This window comes from Podarcis raffonei, chromosome 17 (assembly GCF_027172205.1).
Source record: "Podarcis raffonei isolate rPodRaf1 chromosome 17, rPodRaf1.pri, whole genome shotgun sequence".
Classification (NCBI taxonomy): Eukaryota; Metazoa; Chordata; class Lepidosauria; order Squamata; family Lacertidae; genus Podarcis; species Podarcis raffonei.
In genome coordinates, this window is record NC_070618.1 from 33,511,644 (window position 1) to 33,531,193 (window position 19,550).

The 19,550-nt window shown below is 44.6% G+C and overlaps 1 protein-coding gene across 1 annotated transcript in view; it reads left to right on the plus strand.

Annotated features, from left to right (window-relative positions):
- The first annotated feature begins 5,692 nt into the window (after positions 1–5,692).
- C3 (complement C3) overlaps positions 5,693–19,550 on the plus strand; it is a 132,922-nt gene continuing 119,064 nt past the window's right edge. Inside the window, exons 1-13 of the mRNA XM_053371504.1 lie at positions 5,693–5,789; positions 6,810–7,002; positions 8,688–8,850; positions 11,018–11,088; positions 11,791–11,876; positions 13,201–13,283; positions 13,777–13,867; positions 14,487–14,589; positions 14,734–14,854; positions 15,823–15,938; positions 16,125–16,271; positions 17,142–17,354; positions 18,124–18,318. Of these exons, the coding sequence (XP_053227479.1) occupies positions 5,719–5,789; positions 6,810–7,002; positions 8,688–8,850; positions 11,018–11,088; positions 11,791–11,876; positions 13,201–13,283; positions 13,777–13,867; positions 14,487–14,589; positions 14,734–14,854; positions 15,823–15,938; positions 16,125–16,271; positions 17,142–17,354; positions 18,124–18,318 (1,653 nt within the window). The 5' untranslated portion in view covers positions 5,693–5,718. The remainder of the gene's footprint in view (positions 5,790–6,809; positions 7,003–8,687; positions 8,851–11,017; positions 11,089–11,790; positions 11,877–13,200; positions 13,284–13,776; positions 13,868–14,486; positions 14,590–14,733; positions 14,855–15,822; positions 15,939–16,124; positions 16,272–17,141; positions 17,355–18,123; positions 18,319–19,550) is intronic.

A 19,550-nucleotide genomic window follows, 5' to 3' on the forward strand; every position in this document is an offset into this window, starting at 1 on the left:
GGATGCTCCGCGCCTAGAGACAGCTGCGCGCCAGAGTGGGGCGCTATAGGCTTCATGCCTTGCTTTGGAGGGTTCCCGGATTATTTTGATTGGCGCTGGGGAAACAGGATCCTGCGCTAGCTTGTTGTTGTTATACTTAACAACAACAGTTTCATTAATTAAATGTATATTGTCTCCCTGCTTATTTAACTTATACGCAGAATTCATCATGCGAAAGGCTGGGCTGGATGAATCCCAAACCGGAATTAAGATTGTCAGAAGAAATATCAACAACCTCAGATATGCAGATGACACAACCTTGATGGCAGAAAGTGAGGAGGAATTAAAGAACCTTTTAATGAGGGTGAAAGAGGAGAGCGCAAAATATGGTCTGAAGCTCAACATCAAAAAAACGAAGATCATGGCCACTGGTCCCATCACCTCCTGGCAAATAGAAGGGGAAGAAATGGAGGCAGTGAGAGATTTTACTTTCTTGGGCTCCATGATCACTGCAGATGGTGACAGCAGTCACAAAATTAAAAGACGCCTGCTTCTTGGGAGAAAAGCAATGACAAACCTAGACAGCATCTTAAAAAGCAGAGACATCACATTGCCAGCAAAGGTCCGTTAAAGCTATGGTTTTCCCAGTAGTGGTGTATGGAAGTGAGAGCTGGACCATAAAGAAGGCTGATCGCCTAAGAATTGATGCTTTTGAATTATGGTGCTGGAGGAGACTCTTGAGAGTCCCATGGACTGCAAGAAGATCAAACCTATCCTCTCTGAAGGAAATCAGCCCTGAGTGCTCACTGGAAGGACAGATCCGGAAGCTGAGGCTCCAATACCGTGGCCACCTCATGAGAAGAGAAGACTCCCTGGAAAAGATCCTGATGTTGGGAAAGTTTGAGGGCACAAGGAGAAGAGGACGACAGAGAACGAGATGGTTGGATAGTGTTCTCGAAGCTACCAGCATGAGGTTTTTTTTTTTGACCATAAGTTTGACCAAACTGCGGGAGGCAGTGGAAGACAGGAGTGCCTGGCGTGCTCTGGTCCATGGGGTCACAAAGAGTCGGACACAACTAAACGACTAAACAACAGCAACAACACTGCTCTTCATCTGAGGATCACAGGGTGCCTAACAGTATAAAAACACAACAATACATAGCATAATTGCAGACAAAACAATGCCCCCCCATTTTAAATGCCATAGATGTTTAATCAGAATGTTTTCGCCCAGTGCCTAAAGGTGTATAATGAAGGTGCCAGTCAAACGTCCCTGGGGAGGGCATTCCACAAATGGAGCCACGGCAAAAAAGGCCCCTTCTATGGTGGACCTATGGTGGAGGAGACACAAGGAAAAGGACCTTATCAGTTCATATGATATTTTTTTTACTCCTTAATCTGGAGTAGTTATTTTGGTGACACATTTTTGTATGACTTTTCTTAAGTAGAGACAACTAGGAATGTGGCCTAGGGAGAGCTTGTGAGAGCCAGCTAGAAAGACCCACCCATGCCTTAGAACCATTGTAAAATTATCACTCATTTTTCCTCTGGCAGTGCTCTTGTGCCTTTAAAAGGTGCATCACAGGCAAGAACTGAACAGGTGCTGCTTTCCAGGGATAACAAAATTGTTATTGCTATTATTATCTTTCCTCCCAAAATAGCCCAGGGCAGCAGACGCACAAGCAAAAATAATAATTTCAATGCAGATGCAGACTGGGAAAGAGTTCTGCTTAAGAGATTTGTTATAATATGACTTTCTTGCTTTTGAGTCCTAATACTACATCCACAACATCACCGAGTGTCGGTGGAGATTCGTGCTGTGATAAGACTGCATGTAGGATTCATCTGAGGGATCCAGAAACAGAAGATCAGGAGAAGGAAATGCGTATTGTGAGCACAAGATGCTACTGCTGCTAGATGCAGATAGGTTCTAGTTCTGCAAAATAGGGGAGTGCCTTTATTTAGTTTATACACTTCCTTTCCTCCAATGAGCTAAGGGCAGTTTACATGGTACCCCCTAATAATAATAATAATAATAATAATAATAATAATAATAATAATTTATTATTTGTACCCTGCCCATCTGGCTGGGTCTCCCCAGCCACTCTGGGCGGCTTCCAACAAAGATTAAAAATACATTAAAATGTCATTCTCACAACCATTTTCCATGATGGATGAGGCTGAGAAACTGTGAATGGCCCAAGATTTCCCAGCAAGCGTTACACCCAAACAATCAGTCAGAAGCTGGAGCCAGGAGGTCAGTAATAAAACTGCCACACGCAAGATGGAGCAAGCTTGTTTCCTCTGGCTCTGGAGGGTAGGATTCGGACCAATGACTTCGAGTTACAAGAAAAGAGATTCCGACTAAACATACGAGGGGGAAACGTTCTGACAGTAAGGGCTGATCGACAGTGAAACGGTCTCCCTTGGCAGGTTCTGGATTCTCCTTCTTTGGAGGTTTTCAAACAGAGGTTGGACGGTCATCTGTCATGGATGCTTTAGCTGAGATTCCTGCATTGCACTAGAGGACCTTTGGGGTCCCTTCCAACTCTATGATTCTATGACAACACCCAGTGTCAGTGCTGACGTCACTTACGCAGGCCGCAGGGCATGCTATGTGTTGTGTGCATGCCACACAGCTTGCACAAGTGACATCAGTACCCCCTGCAGTGTGTGCACATGGCCACTGTGGAATTTTGAGCCTCCTCAAAAATTTTGGAGGGGCCTTGTCGCCCTTCCTGGCACCCCTGGCACTGGTTTCTTCAAAATACCTGTGATGCTTTCTGACTCTCACTTGCAGCCCCTATCACCACCAGTCATTTCTCACCCAGTACAGTGGTACCTCAGGTTAAGAACTTAATTTGTTCTGGAGGTCTGTTCTTAACCTGAAACTGCTCTTAACCTGAAGCACCACTTTAGCTAATGGGGCCTCCTGCTGCTACCGTGCCGCCGGAGCACGATTTCTGGTCTCATTGTGAAACAAAGTTCTTAACCTGAGGTACTATTTCTGGGTTAGCGGAGTCTGCAACCTGAAGCGTATGTAATCCGAGGTACCACTGTATTAGGGCATTTGCTTTTGAGTTAACTAAACTGCATATTTGACCTAGTAAACATGCAGACGTGTTGCAACAATGTCTTTGGAGATTATCCAGGTTCCATTTCTATCCAGACCTGTTACTGGAAGCCAACTGATAACCAGCATTTCCCAATTAACTCTTTATTCGGTTGTTTATGCCCATTTTATTGAGCAAAAGTCATCATAACCATACCCTTATTTCTCTACTCTGAATTACCTCCTCAAGTTTCTTTCTCTGTTCAGGGATAGAGATAATGTGACACTTCAGATGTTGTTGGACTCAGGGAACAGGGAACTGTAAATGCTTTCGTTTGTACTGTGATGGAGCATGCGTGAAAGACTACCGTATTTTTCCGTGTATAAGACTATATTTTTCCTTCAATTTTTGAAGTTTAAAATAAGGGGTCGTCTTATACACGGATAGTGAATACTGTGGTACCTCGGGTTAAGAGCTTAATTCGTTCCGGAGGTCCGTTGTTAACCTGAAACTGTTCTTAACCTGAAGCACCACTTTAGCTAATGGGGCCTCCTGTTGCCGCTGTGCTGCCACCGCACGATTTCTGTTCTCATCCTGAAGCAAAGTTTTTAACCCGAGGTAATATTTCTGGGTTAGTGGAGTCTGTAACCTGAAGTGTATGTAACCTGAAGCGTATGTAACCCAAGGTACCACTATAGTGCAGTTTCTTAATTTTGAGTCCCAGAAAATAGGGGGCATCTTATACCTGGGGAAGTCTTATACACAGAAAAATATGGTATATTTGAGTGACAGGGGCATGCATGGGACCACACCTTTTCTGTGACATATCTATGATGTCTTGATGATGCTTCTGGAAATGTATTATGGGAAACTTTGGGAAACTTTAAAATACTGATGTAACCATTGTTCAGGCTTCGGGCTTCTTCTCTTTGTGGTAGCGAGAAGTCTTGTCACAGCAATAAAGATCAGGTCTACAGGTCGCTGTTTTGCTTCTATCTCCTGGCTGAAGTCTTTTGCTTGTGACCCTTGACCTGAACCTATGGGAGCCAAGGTTAGGCAATTGTGGGGTGCTCCAAGGACTCCCTTATACAACTCTCATCGGCCCCAGGCAACATAACTGTCATATTCCAAGTGGATCTCCACAGAGCTTAGGGGCTCAGAACCAGGAGGTATAAATCTCTCACCAACATCCTCACCAACAAGGGTAGAGTTGCAGACGCAGCACACCGAACAAACCAAGACCAGGCACAGAGAATCAGGTACAAAATATGACCTAGAGACCAGAGCAGACAACAGTCCAAGGTCATTATCAAAGGGGGCTCAGCAAGGAAGATCACAAATCAGGAAACAGACGCTTGTACTATTTCCCGCAAGTGGAGGGCTCAAGAAAGCTACTGGTAGAGTTTCATGGGTTGCGTACCCATGAGTAGAGGCCATTTAACCATGACCGTCACAACGACCCTGGGGTGACAGAGCAGGTGTGGGAAATCTTTAGCCCACGAGATGTTGTCAAGAGTGCATGCAGGAGCCAGACCCTGTGACCAGTAGGGCTTCGCAGGACTGGAGAGGCAAGGCACGGCCGCACAGGTGAGGCCGCTAGGTAACTCACTGGACCTGGTGGCAAGAGCGGGGAAGGGATATAAGGTCAGCATTTCCCTTCGGCTCTTTGCCACAGCAACACGCTTCCTGCCTTGCTTCTTGACTCCTTGCTTCCTGATCCTCGAACCCTTGACTCCTGGTTTCCTGACCCTTGGACCTTCGGCTTCTTGACTCCTGGTTTCCGGACTCCCGTTCCTGCTCCCACCCCGCCATCTTGCCCCCGGTCCCGACATCCTCAGCTGGGGCTTCAACCGCCCATAAACTGGACCATGACAGATGTTGAACTACAATTCCTATCCATCTCAGCATGCATAGCCATTGGCAAGAGGTGATAGAAACTGTATTTCAGTAGTATCAGGAGGGTCAGGGGTTCCTCACACCTGACGCAGAGGCCTGCTGTGTCACTGTCCAGCCTGGCCCTAGACATTATGTCACCAGCATTCTGGTGGCCTGAGGGGTTCTTTAGGAGGCCTCTGAGGACTGTGTGTCTGGCACCAGTTCAGGGTTAATCATGACAATAGCCAATGGTCAGGGGTAATCGGGTGGGCACCATCCCCATTGATTTTCCCTCCTAGATGTGTCGGTACAATGTGGATAGTGGAAAGCAGCAAAAAGCATTTTTAGAACACATATAACAATGTGACATCTAGTAAAGAAAACCTCAGTAAAATAATTGACTGATAACTGGTCACAAAGCCAGAAAAGAGGGAGGGATTGCCAACCTTCTTAGACCAGGGGACAAAATTTGAATTTTGAGAGCATACTGCAGATGGCATTCACAAAACAGCTGCCATGGGGAGGCCTGGCATAACACAAAATGAGAGAGAATGCAATTATTGCTGCTTCCCCTTGACTGCCATCATGAATGACCTGTTTCGGGAGAGGCACAGGTTTTTAAAAACACACAGATAAATCCTTGTGGTTTTTGACAGGCTTGCTAGTTTATTTTGAAATTGCCAGGTTGCTCCAACTCCTCCCCATTTACTGATTAAACATGGAGAGATTGCAAAAGGGCAATGGCTTGGAAGGGGGCTCAGAGGATAAATACTGAGACGGTAGCTTACCTCCCCTGTTCCTCCAGATCACCATGAAGGGGACTGCTCTCTACTTGGTGGCTGCCCTCTTGGTCTCTTTCCCGAATTCTTCTTACAGCCAACTGTAAGTACAAGTTAGATTTCAGCAGTTCACACCAGCACCGCATTTCTTAAGAAGTGGGGTACAAGCCCCACTTCTTTCAATGGTGCTCATTTCCACGTAGACACGGTTAGAATCGATGTCTTGGCGATGGGTCAATAGCCACTTCATTCATTCTGTCTTTAAGGTGCCGCAAAACTTTTTTTTTTGCTACAAAATAAGACCTCTGGTGAGGGACGCAGGTGGCGCTGTGGATTAAACCACAGAGCCTAGGACTTGCCGATCAGAAGGTCGGCGGTTCGAATCCCTGCGACGGGGTGAGCTCCTGTTGCTCGGTCCCAGCTCCTGCCAAGCTAGCAGTTCAAAAGCATGCCAGTGCAAGTAGATAAATAGGTACTGCTCCAGTGGGAAGGTAAACGGCGTTTCCGTGCGCTGCTCTGATTTTGCCAGAAGCGGCTTAGTCATGCTGGCCACATGACCTGGAAGCTGTACGCCGGCTCCCTCGGCCAATAAAGTGAGATGAAGCACTGCAACCCCAGAGTCGTCCACCACTGGACCTAATGGTCAGGGGCCCCTTTACCTTTACCTTTAAGGCCTCTGACTAAAGTAATGGGGGGACGGGACTGTGTTTTAAAAGGGTCAAAGATGCCTCAAGACAAACATATTTCAACACCCATGGGGGGCAGCAGGGGTGCCAACTTGAATAAAATATTGGGGAGGCCCCACATGGCATGGTGAACACACACCATTTGAAGGTCAATGCCCATTAACTTGGGGGGGTCCTGGCCCCCTCAAATATTTTATGGGGAGGCGAAGCCCCCTCTGCCCCTAGAAGTTGGCTCCTATGGGGGCCATGCAAATGGGTCCTCAGAAGTGGTGGGCAATGATTAACAGTAGCAGAACTGCAAACAACTGCAAACGGTGAAATCCATTGCGCAAGGAGTGCCCACAACACATCCTGGCAGATGCAGTATGGAGAGGCTGTCATATGACATTTAAATGCACCAAACAAACTCACTACTGTGAGCTTTTTCTCCTCTGTAGCTACTCCCTCATCACCCCAAGCGTCCTGCGGGTAGAGACCGAAGAGACGATTGTGGTGGAGGCTCATGGGGCCAACTTTGACGCAGAGGTCACCGTCTCTGTCCATGACTTCCCACAGAAGAGAAACACCCTGTACATGGTCAAAACTCGCATAGAGCCAGCAAGTGGCATGATGGTAACCCCAACCATAAAGGTGGGTGCAGAGCGACGATTAGGGATGATGACATTTTGTGCGCTCCAGTCCTATACATGCAGAAATCATGCTGCAGTCCTATACACACTGAACCTGGTTGAACACAGTACTACCAACATAGGACTGTGCTGTGTGTCAGGTATTTTGGGGTGACTATGTGTGCTTATAAGGGACGCGGGTGGCGCTGTGGTCTAAACCCCAGACCCTAAGGCTTGCCAATCAGAAGTTCGGCAGTTCGAATCCCCGCGACCGGGTGAGCTCCCGTTGCTCGGTCCCTGCTCCTTCCAACCTAGCAGTTCGAAAGTACGTCAAAGTACAAGTAGATAAATAGGTACCGCTCTGGCAGGAAGGTAAACGGCTTTTCCGTGCGCTGCTCTGGTTCACTGGAAGCTGTATGCTGGCTCCCTCAGCCAGTAAAGCAAGATGAGCGCTACAACCCCAGAGTCATCCGTGACTGGACCTAATGATCAGGGGTCCCTTTACCTTTAACTTTATGTGTGCTTATAGTGCAATAGTGGATCATCAGACCTCAGTGTAACAGATGAGAAGAACCAGATTGTTAGAGTCTCTTATACAGGAGATCAGCTTTATAAGTTAGTAAAATGCACCTTGAGGTTTTTTTTGCAGGAAAGCTGAATTTTGGTGGAAGAGTGTGATATACATTTAATACACAATAATAATTTCCATAGTTCTCAATACGCAACATAATTATTTCTCTTTTTAAAAAAATCATTTTTATTTGGTTTTACCAATACAAAATTATAAATAGCAAAGTGAAAAAATTATCCATATGGAGAGATTCCTCTGAATCTCCAGACTTTCCCCCACCCCCTCCATGGGGTCCCATTTTAAATATTTAATACTACATATTCTTCGATACTCCAGTTTTTATATCAAAGCATATTATCCATGGTAATTGTTATGCTACAAGCGAGTCAAAATCCTGCTAATGTTTCCATCTGTTTACAGTGGTCTCCTAAGCAACTTATAAATTTCCCCCCATTATTTTATAAAGTTTTCGTCCTCTTGGTTTTTGAGTTTTCCAGTCAGTTTTGTCATTTCAGCATAGTGCATCAGCTTGGTTTCCCACTCCTCTCTGACAGGGACTCTGGCTTCTTTCCACCTCTGGGCTAGTAGCATCTGTGCGCTTGTTGTTTCATAGATAAAAAGTTTTTTCTGTTCTTTTGGGACATCAGTACCTATAATTCCTAATAGAAAAGCTTCTGTTTTCTTAACAAAGGTTATTTTAAACATTTTTTTCCACTTCATTGTATATTATCTCCCAGAAAGCTTTTATTACCTTACAAGTCCACCACATATGATAAAAGGTACCTTCTTTTTCTTTACATTTCCAGCAGGTATTTGTACTTGTCCTATACATTTTTGCCAACTTAGTAGGGGTTAAACACCACTGGTACACCATTGAATAATAATTATTTCTTTTAAATCCACATCTTTTTTTTTAAAACCAACATTACAAAAAACAGTGCACTTTCGCAACCTGAATGTGCTGTTTTCCCCACCCCAGTCTTATAAGAATTCTGTGAAGTTTTACTAGGCTGAGAATTAGCAACTGGTCACCTACTGAGCTCCATTACTGAGCAGGGATTTGAGTTTGCTACTATTTGCCTTGTAAGCAAAAACCAGGAGATATCCGATTTTTAGCTCCTGATTTGCCCCTGCAGGTTTCTGCCAATGATATGAAGAAGGATTCCAAGCAAAAGCAGTATGTGATTGTTGTGGCCAAGTGTCCTCAGTTCACATTGGAGAGGATTGTTCTGGTCTCCTTCCACAGTGGATATCTCTTCATCCAGACAGATAAAACCATCTACACACCTGGGTCCAAAGGTAAAGCCTTCTGCTAGTCCCTCCCATAACATTATCTGGAACTGCAGGAGGGGTCTGGAGTGGATAACCTACTTGCAATCTGCAGATCTCTGCTGTTCATAGATCCTTCCCTTGCCACCAGAGCTAGGAACGGATGATCCCCACCTTACACAACTGACAGTTAATAATGATGATGATGATGATAATAATAATAATAATAATAATAATAATAATAATAATAATAATTTATTTATACCCCGCCCTCCCCAGCCAAGACCGGGCTCAGGGCGGCTAACAACCAATGATAAAAACAAGTTGATTAAAATCCAATTTAAAAGATTAAGATACAACATTAAAACATTAGGGTGCAATCTCTTCATAGGAGGAGAAAGGAAAAAGAAAGAGGGGGAGGGAATCAAACTGATTGTAAGCCAAAGGCCAGGTGGAACAACTCTGTCTTACAGGCCCTGCGGAAAGAGATCAGATCCCACAGGGCCCTGGTCTCATGAGGCAGAGCGTTCCACCAGGCTATTGAAAAGGCCCTGGCTCTGGTTGAAGCCAATCTAACTTCCTTAGGGCCCAGGACCTCTAGGGTGTTGCTATTTATGGACCTTGAGGCTCTCCGTGGGGCATACCGGGAGAGGCGGCCCCGTAGGAACAAGGGTCCTAGGCCGTGAAGGGCTTTAAAGGTCAAAAGCAGCACCTTAAATCTGACCCTGTACTCCACTGGGAGCCAGTGCAGCTGGAAAAGCACTGGGTGAATATGCTCCCATGGCAGAGACCCCGTGAGGAGCCTCGCTGCAGCATTCTGCACCCGCTGGAGTTTCTGGGACAGCTTCAAGGGCAGCCCCGCGTAGAGCGAATTACAGTAGTCAAGCCTGGAGGTGACCGTCGCAGGGATCAAGTTGAAGTTCGTCTGAGAGAGACATACACATCACAACTCTTTTACCACTGGTAAACAGGTTTTGCACTTGTTAAAGAACCAGCAGACTCTCTTCTACCAAGACAATCATGGCAAGACAGATGTTTTGGGGGGACAGGGGAGGGGAGGTGTGGGGGACTCCCTGGTCCTGAATGAGGTAACTGTGCCCCTGAAGGACCAGGTGTGCAGCCTGGGAGTCATTTTGGACTCACAGCTGTCCATGGAGGCACAGGACAATTCTGTGTTCAGCTTCATCTGTGTTCACCCTATCTGCCCATGGACTGGCTCGCCAGAGCGGTACATGCTCTAGTTATCTCCTGCTTGAACTACTGCAATGAGCTCTACGTGGGGCTACCTTTGAAGGTGACCCAGAAACTACAACTAATCCAGAATGTGGCAGCTAGACTGGTGACTGGGAGTGGCTGCTGAGACCATATAACACTGGTCCTGAAAGACCTACATTGACTCCCAGCACGCAGAGCCATAGCTAGGTGATCTTGTGCCCCTGGCAGAACCGTCCAGATTGCGCCCCCTAGCCATGGACAAATTAGTTCTTCTTTCTGCCTCTCCTCCAACCCCCCTCCCACCCCACCCATTCAAATCACGCTCTATTTAAAACCTTTTCTTATGAGGCAATAATTGATATTTTTTATTTACAGACATATTTATGAAAATATTTTTAGCTGATTTTGCGCCCCCTCCATCGCCTGCACCCCTGGCAGGGGCCCACCTCACCACCCCTTCGCTACGGCCCTGCCAGTACATTTCCAAGCGCAATTGGGCGAAATACGTTGGAACCGCTTACAACAACTTCACATTTGCTTAACTATTTGTAAAAAAAAAACACTTGAGAGAGTTTATGTTGCAAAGAGTGTTTGTTTCCTGACTGGTGGCACTTTACATTAGAAATATAAACTGTGTTCTAGTCAGTTTAACTTATCCTGATCAAGTAAGCCCACCTCCCATAGTTCTCCTGTGTAGGATCTAGAGATCTCCAGCAAATACCGTATTTTCCCATGTATAAGACTAGGGTTCTTTTTTACCAAAAAATCAGGTTTAAAATTGGGGCTCATCTTATACACAGGTAGTGCTGAGGGATGTTTTCTTAATTTGGAGTCCCCCAAAATAGTCTTATAGATGGAAAAATACAGTAATTATCAGCATTCTTAAAATATTGCTGTTCAGTGAGTGCTTTGAGGGAAGACATGAAACTTTGTCAAACCAAATGTACAGGGTATATGACAAACATCTTCTCTTCTTTCTCAGTGCACTACCGTATCTTTTCTGTGAATCACAAAATGCAGATTTTGGATAAGCCTGTGATTGTCGAGTTTGAGGTGAGTGGTTCGTGTATGTGTCCTTGTGGTGGGTACAGCCAGAGCCATTTTCATTGGAGAAATGTTGGAGAGTATGCTTTATGGCTGAGGAAAGATTTGCTGGTCTCGATCCAGTGCTCTATTTAGCGCATCATATCTGGTCTCCTCATCTCGATGGTGCACAACTTGTGTGGACACAAGCTCTTGTGCTCCGTAAGAACTCTTGCACTATGGCAGGGCTGGATTTAGGTTTGATGATGCCCTAAGTTACTGAAGGTAATGGGGCCCTTTATATGTCCCGCTGTCCTTTGTTAACAACAAATTGTTGCTGTTTTTTGTGTTGAATATATGCTATATAGTAATTTATGGACCTAATAGGTGTCTAAAGCCATTTGCACATAACAAAACATGTATTTTATCAAAGTAATTGTTGAACTGAAATACAATTAAGAAGAAGTATATTAATAATGAAATAATTATTAAGCTCTAAATGTATGTAGGTTTTATTTTATTTGTTTTTCTATCTTATATTTTTGAAATGTACATCCAGGTTTTTTTCCCCTTTAAATTTTTTTGGGGCCCCCAAGAGAGTGGGGCCCTAAGCTATAGCTTGTTTAGCTTATACGTAAATCCGGCACTGCACTATGGAATACAAATATTAAGTGCCAGCGTTTTTATTATTACTTTTACAACATCCCTTTAAATATACTTTTCGTCTTTCAGACACCTGAAGGAATTGTTGTCAGGCAGTCATTCATCAATCCTACTTCAAGAAACTTCCAACCTCACCCCTTACCAGAGATTGTCAGGTATTTGGCCATGAATATTACCTCAAACCTAAGGGACACAGGTGCTGCTGTGGTCTAAACCACAGAGCCTAGGGCTTGCTGATCAGAAGGTTAGCGGTTTGAATCCTCGCGAGGGGTGAGCTCCCGTTCCTGGGTCCCTGCTCTTGCCAACCTAGCAGTTTGAAAGCACGCCAAAAAGGTGCAAGTAGATAAATAGGTACCGCTCTGGCGGGAAGGTAAATGGCGTTTCCGTGCGCTGCTCTGGTTCGCCAGAAGCGGCTTAGTCATGTTGGCCACATGACCCGGAAACTGTACGCCGGCTCCCTCGGCCAATAAAGCGAGGTGAGCGCCGCAACCCCAGAGTCGTCTGCGACTGGACCTAGCGGTCAGGGGTCCCTTTACCTTTATTACCTCAAACCAAATTTGTACACAGGACTTTTTTTTTCAGCCAGAACGTGCCTGAACTCAGTTCTGGCCCCTCTCAGGTTGGCGCCATTGCCATTCTAAGAGAACGAGGGAGGTGTTCATGGTGGGTTCTAGCACCTATTTTTCTAGGAAAAAATAGCCCTGTTTGTACAGAAAGTGAGCTGAAACAGCAATTGGCAAAGAAAGCACATCAATGATGAATTAATGATGTAAGGAGGGAGCTGCAGCCCAAGATAGGAAAAGAGGTAGTAAGGAAACATCTAGCTACTTTAAATGAATTCAAATCTCCAGGGCCTGATAAGCTGCAACCTGTTAGGATATTTCCGTTCCACCTTAAAAGGGAGCAGGATGTTTGAGTCACAGAGTCTGCGTATTTCCTGTTCACAGGATGTTTATGTTGTCAGTTGCTTTCGTTTCTTCTTGTTGCCTGAGCAGACCGAAGCAGACGGTCATGGTTTCTTTGTTCTGACCAACGCTAAATAAACTGTAAATATGCTCTCCTGCTGTGCATCTTTTGCTGTGTGAATTCTGCTGATAGAGTGTGCACCAGCCTAAGAATGTGGCAATCTATTCTGAGGCTTCCTGTCGCTAAGAGCTGATACTGCGTGTCACTAAAAGGGTACTAAAAGGAGCTTGCGGATGCATGTTCCTGCCCACTTTGGCAAACTGAGCCCCCCACTGTAGCAGAATCATCCCCCTCCCTCAGCCACGGTGCGTTTCTCTACTGGCCTCCAGACAGGACCCTAAGCACCATTTTAATTCCAACCACCATTGGGGGGAATAAGCATCAAGGGACATAGACTATATTCTAACCTCACCCATGGTGAAAAGAGGCCCTGCAGCCCATTCTTATTTCACCTTTAATATCACGAGTTGACAAAGCAGAAGCAGTGAAGCTTCCTTCCTTTTCCTTCTCTAGTTTGGGGACCTGGAAGATTGTGGCCAAGTATCAAGACTCCCCACAGGAGACCTTCAGCACACAATTTGACGTCAAAGAATATGGTAAGGATGACCATCTCAGCTTAGCACTTTTCCTGGTTCATCACAGGCACTGTTTCCTCTTTGGAAGACGCCCTTTGGTTCTTCAGCTCTGCTTTGGGATTGCTCATTGAAATATACTTGGAGTCCAGTGTGGATTTCATGCTCTTTATTCAGCTCATAGTAGTGAGGAATGGAACTTCCCCCGAAATGTCTGCTTTATATACGTTATTTACACAATGGGCCCCATGTGATTGGCTAGTTCCGGTATTCTCCTGTAGGCCAATCAGGTTGCGGATTCACTTCCACCTGGAGTTGGACTGGGTGGCTCCTGCGGACCAATCAGACTGCTGCCTTCTGGATCCTATTGTTCTAGGACCAATCAGACTGCTGCAATTTGGATCCTATTCAACTCAGTACATAACACTCATACTTTTCAAATTGCAGACACTGTCCTAAAAAGTCACATCTCCCCTCAAATATTTATATGTTCTTCTTCCCCTATTTATTTCTTTAGTATTGCCAAGCTTCGAAGTCATAGTGGAGCCATCGGCTAAATTTTATTACATTGACAGCAACAGGGATTTCAGAGTGTCTATCACTGCAAGGTGGGTGTCTGCAACTGTGGGAAGGTAAAAACGAGGTATTACCTGCGTGAAAGAAAATTAACATATCTAGAATTAATAGCATAGCAGGGAGCAGCTGTGCCAACTGCAGGTGGCAGAGGTGTCGTCACCCCCTCAATATTCCTTACCAGGGGGTTCAGCCATCCCATTAGTGAGGGGCGGGGGTGGTTGAACCACAGAGCCAAACACAGTGCAGCATCAAAGGCACTGTGCAGCAATCAAAGCCATTGAAGCTGCGTGACTCTGGGCAAGGCCTCCTCCCGACGATGTGCGTGTGTCGCGTCCCACATTGGGTGTGTGATGTCACAGGCGCATACCAATCTTTGCCTCAGGGTAGCACCTCTGGCGGGGTGTTAATAGCAGCTCTCTCTCTCTCTCTCTCTCTCTCTCTCTCTCTCTCTCTGTGTGTGTGTGTGTTTGTGCATGGTTTATGTTGGGACCCCAGCACAGGAGGAAAGTTTTTCGGCATGATGTGAGTGCAAAAGCCCTTTCTCTCCTTGTTATTCCCAGCAATTGTTACTGAGAAGTATGGTGCCTCTAACAGATAGCCCTATCCTTTTTGAATTTGGCCCTTATTTGACGTTGGATTTTGTTGTTTTAGGTTCCTCTATGGGAAGAGTGTGGAGGGTATGGCCTTTGTCCTCTTTGGAGTGAAAGTGGATGGCGTCAAACACAGCATTCCAGACTCACTCCAGAGAATTCAGGTAGGATGTGTTTATGTGTGTGTACTCTCTCTCTCTCTCTCTCTCTCTCTCTCTCTCTCTCTCTCTCTCTCACACACACACACACACACACACACACGGACAAACAAATGTAAAACTTGTCTTACCTCCCATTTTCCTTTTCAGATTACTAATGGAGAAGGGGAAGGAATCCTAAGGAAAGACATCCTTCAGACTCGATTTCACAACCTCAACAATCTTATTGGGCACTCCCTCTATGTCTCTGTGACAGTGATGACAGAGTCAGGTGAGTGTCAGTCTGAAAACCAGATGGAATAGGATGGAATTTTATTATTCATTAAATTTTTATACCGCCCTCCTTCTGAGGATCACAGGGTGGTTTGCAATATAGATAGACAAAAATACACAACATAGTAACAAACAAAATACCTGTCCATGCCCCTGCAGTTTAAAAGGCCATAGATTGTTTAATTAGCTGAAGGCTTGGGAGGAGAGGAATATTTTCGCCGGGCACCTAAAGATATGTGTTGAAGGCACCAGGCGAGCCTGTCTAGGGAGAGCGATTCACAAGCGGGGAGCCAGTGCAGAACTCTTGTGTGTCACCGTCCAGACCTCTTGTGAATGTTGGAGTCTGACTAACCTGCCGCAGTTCATAATTGCTTTGAGGCTATTCAGCCCCTTCTGATTTGGATTTTTACAGCCAGACATTTTATTATGTAAGATTATGAAGCCAAAATATTTAATCTTGCAAAGAAATAATCTTCACCCAACTCCTGGAAAGAAAAATATATTAGACCTGTATTTTGCTGCCTGCGATGAAGAAGGTCAAATGATGCTCTCTACCTTGCCATTAGGGTTGGCATTTTAAAGAGCCTTGCTGTATCATTTAGACACCAATTCCTGCCTTCATTTATCCCTTTACAAGGCTGCAATCCCTAGTCACGCTTTTCTGAAAGTAGGTCCCATTGAACTCAGTGGAATTTACTTCTGAGTAGACCTACATTGGCTTCTCCAAGGTATCTTATTATTTTTAATGATTTTAACTATTTAGTTACTGAAATTTTCAAGTGGTGTACTGTACATAAAAACGACAAAAAAGCATACAGTGGATAAAACTAATTAAAATTCATCGTAAAAACAGAAAACCTCCTTTAAATGCCTGCTGAAAGGCTCTGAAAATTGGAAGATTTCTCTCTCCCTGTCAAGCAGCTTGGCTTCATTTCTTCTCTGAGTCCCCTCTTCTCCTTCCTGCAGGCAGCGACATGGTGGTGACTGAGCGATCTGGCATCAGCCTTGTGACATCGCCCTATCAGATCCACTTCACGAAAACCCCCAAGTACTTCAAGCCAGGGATGCCCTTTGAACTGATGGTAATGTTCACCTGAGTCTCCCTTCCTTTCATGGCCCAGTCCCAAGCTCTTGGAAATCCACAGAAGTGAACATAAGGAGCCGTGGGAAATCTCTTAAATCCATGGATGTCTTGGGAAAAGTGGTGTTGGCTCTGCAGAGATGGCTGCATCTCACGCTCATTCACCTCTTCCTTCTCAATTGCTTAGGTGTTTGTCACCAATCCTGATGGCTCCCCAGCTTCCCGTGTACCTGTGGTGACAGAGCCAATTGCAGCTGATGGAACCACCCAGAATGATGGGACGGCCAAGCTGATCCTGAACACGCCAGCAAACAGCCAAGAGCTCAGAATCACAGTGAGTCGCCCTGAGGCCATGCCAAGTTCCCTTCAAATGCATGAATTGTGCTATTGGCAGTTCCTGTGTGTATCTTCTGCACACAGAATCAAAGCAACTGTTCATGGGGGTACTTAGGAATTTTTAAGGAAGGGTCCATAGCTCAGTGCATAGAGTGTTTTGTTAGCCCAAAAATGGGAAGTGAGCAAGGTCCCAACCAAAGAGGATTGACAACTTAAGTTGACAGAATATGCACAATTTAGAGATTTAACATATAGAATAAGAGAGCAAGGAGAACATACGTTTAAAGGAGACTGAAAAACATTTATTCAATATATGGAAAATAACTATACAGCTGAAAACGCTGGCAGCATTAAGATGAATTCAACAGAGTAAATAATTTTTGATGGATGTAAAAGTGGAAAACTGATTTGAATGGCTATACAGCGGTACCTCGGGTTACAGACGCTTCAGGTTAGACGCTTCAGGTTACAGACTCCACTAACCCAGAAATAGTACCTCGGGTTAAGAACTTTGCTTCAGGATGAGGCCCCATTAGCTAAAGTGGTACCTCAGGTTAAGAACAGTTTCAGTTTAAGAACGGACCTCCAGAATGAATTAAGTTCTTAACCCGAGATACCACTGTAGTAAAATATGCAGGGATGTATGATATGTAAAATGAAACATGGGAAGAGAAGAAGGGAACCATTGGATATTTTAAAGTTTGTAAAATGTTTATTTGAAATTGTAAAATTGAAAATTTAATAAAAATTATTAAAATAAAAAGTGCTGGGAAACAGACCGGGAAAGTGTGGACCTGTACGTAGAAAGCACAGGGCAAAAGTGTGGATAAGCCCCTAGATAACTTTTTCCACTTTCCACTTTCTGTAGGTAAAAACCAAAGATCCCCAACTTTTAAATGAACGCCAGGCAACCAAGACCATGATAGCTACAGCGTACCAGACCCAAGGAGGATCTGGAAATTATCTCCATTTGGCAGTCGCAGCTACGGAGCTGAAGGCTGGAGACAACTTGCCTATCAATTTCAATCTGAAGAGCAACAACCAAGAAGTGCTGGATCAGATCCAATATTTCACCTATATGGTAAGTACTGGGCAGAATGGAAGCCTGAGAGCCAAGTCTCTATACGCCTGTTAATACTGAAGGTGGTGAGAGAGGTTTCTAGTCCTCATGGAAAAACAGGTTTCAGCGGTCTTTCCTACAGCACTTGCCTTCTTTGGTTGCTTTGGGTTAAGCTTCACATTACGATGGCACTTATAAAGGCATTCCCCAGAGATGGAAGGGAGACAAAGTCCCGACCTGAGAAGAATGGCTGATAAAGATGGTGGATTAGGCCAAAATGGCGAAAAAGACTGGGAAGATCAGAAATCAAGAAGATAGAAATTTTACTAAAGAATGGGACAAATTTATAATTTACCTCAGAGAACACTGTAAACAACTAAAAACTTTGGCAGGACCGTAACACTACTTGTAATGTAACAAGAACTATGGGAAAACAGGGATTTTTAAGAAAATGGAGAATTTTAAATGTTGCAGTTAAAAAGAAAGAAAGAATGTGGGTGGAACTCATAGAGGGGCAGAGGAAAGTCCAAGGATTCATGGAATCCTATATGTATGATTATGACTATTATTTGAATATAAATGTAAATTGCGAAAACCAATAAAAAATGTAAAAAGAAGAAGAAAGGTATCCCCCAAAATAAACTTTTCTATGTCGCTGTGCTCCATGAGGTGAAAAACATTTGCATTACACTTGTTACGTGAGTTAGCCCAATTGCATGGAGTTTTGTTCAAACCAATCTATGCTTGCTAACCTGCTTCACGTAAAACAGGATGTCTTGTTCACCACCAGATCTTGACGAAGGGGAAAATGTTCAAGGTTGGGAGGCAGCGCAGAGAAGCAGGACAGAATTTGGTGACCTTTTCCTTGCCCATCACCCCAGAGCTCATTCCTTCCTTCCGGATTGTGGCTTACTACCAAGTGGGGAACAGTGAGATTGTGGCTGACTCTGTCTGGATGGATGTGAAGGACACCTGCATGGGAACGGTAGGTCAATCTTCTCATGGATTTCCTGTAACAGTGCAAGCTATTGCAGAAGTGCAATAAATTCACTTCCCTCCAACCCCACTCCATCACTCACTGTTTTTAAGAGCATTTGGAATGAGAGTCCTCTCACAGTTTTGTTTCACTTTGGGTTAGAAAATGAGTAGAACCTTACAATGTACGTGCAAATGTTTTAACCCATAATAACCAAAATGGGAGGGGGAAAAGAAATTCAGCTCATATTTCAATGCAAAACCACTGAATCTGTCCAATCTGAAACCAATATGAGAACCAAAACACAGCTATTCTTTGAAATTTGCATTTCTCTGAATGTTCTCAGGCACTTCTCCAACCAAATAATGCATCCACAGAGGTGTTATATTAGAGGAATGTGTGCATATGATACAGATATTTGTGGGAAAGGACATAATATATAAAAAACCAGCATATTAAATTTGTTAAATTCCTGCAAAAAATGTGCATTTTAAGAAAAATTGCATATAAAAATGTGCACATGTATATATGCACATATTAGGAGGAATTATGAATTGTCATGAGGTATTTTAAAAGGTACAATTACAGAAAATTAAATTTAATATTAGAAAAATGATAAACTCGGAGAAACAAAAATAGACAAATTCTTCCATCCTACCAAATACGTGTTTCTTCACACATACATAAAAAAAGAACACCTGTCATCATACAGCCCCCTTCATTGGAGGATTTGTACTGTGGTCTAAACCACAGAGCCTAGGGCTTGCTGATCAGAAGGCTGGTGGTTCGAATCCCCGTGACGGGGTGAGCTCCCGTTGCTCGGTGCCAGCTCCTGCCAACCTAGCAATTCGAAAGCACGTCAAAGTGCAAGTAGATAAATAGGTACCACTCTGGTGGGAAGGTAAACGGTGTTTCCGTGCGCTGCTTTGGTTCGCCAGAAGTGGCTTAGTCATGCTGGCCACATGACTGTACGTCGGCTCCCTCAGCCAGTAAAGCGAGATGAACGCCTCAACCCCAGAGTCGTCTGTGACTGGACTTAATGGTCAGGGGTCCCTTTACCTTTACTGCCATATTACAATCCTTGATTTTCATGAAGACGAGGTCAGGTAGGGGAGCTGAAGAGAAAGCAAGTTGCGTGGCGAGTTCCCGCCCCCCACCAGGATAAATAAAGACACGAGACACCATAGTTTAAGGTTAAATGGGCGAATTAGGCCACAACTTTATTGAATTCAGGAATGAGA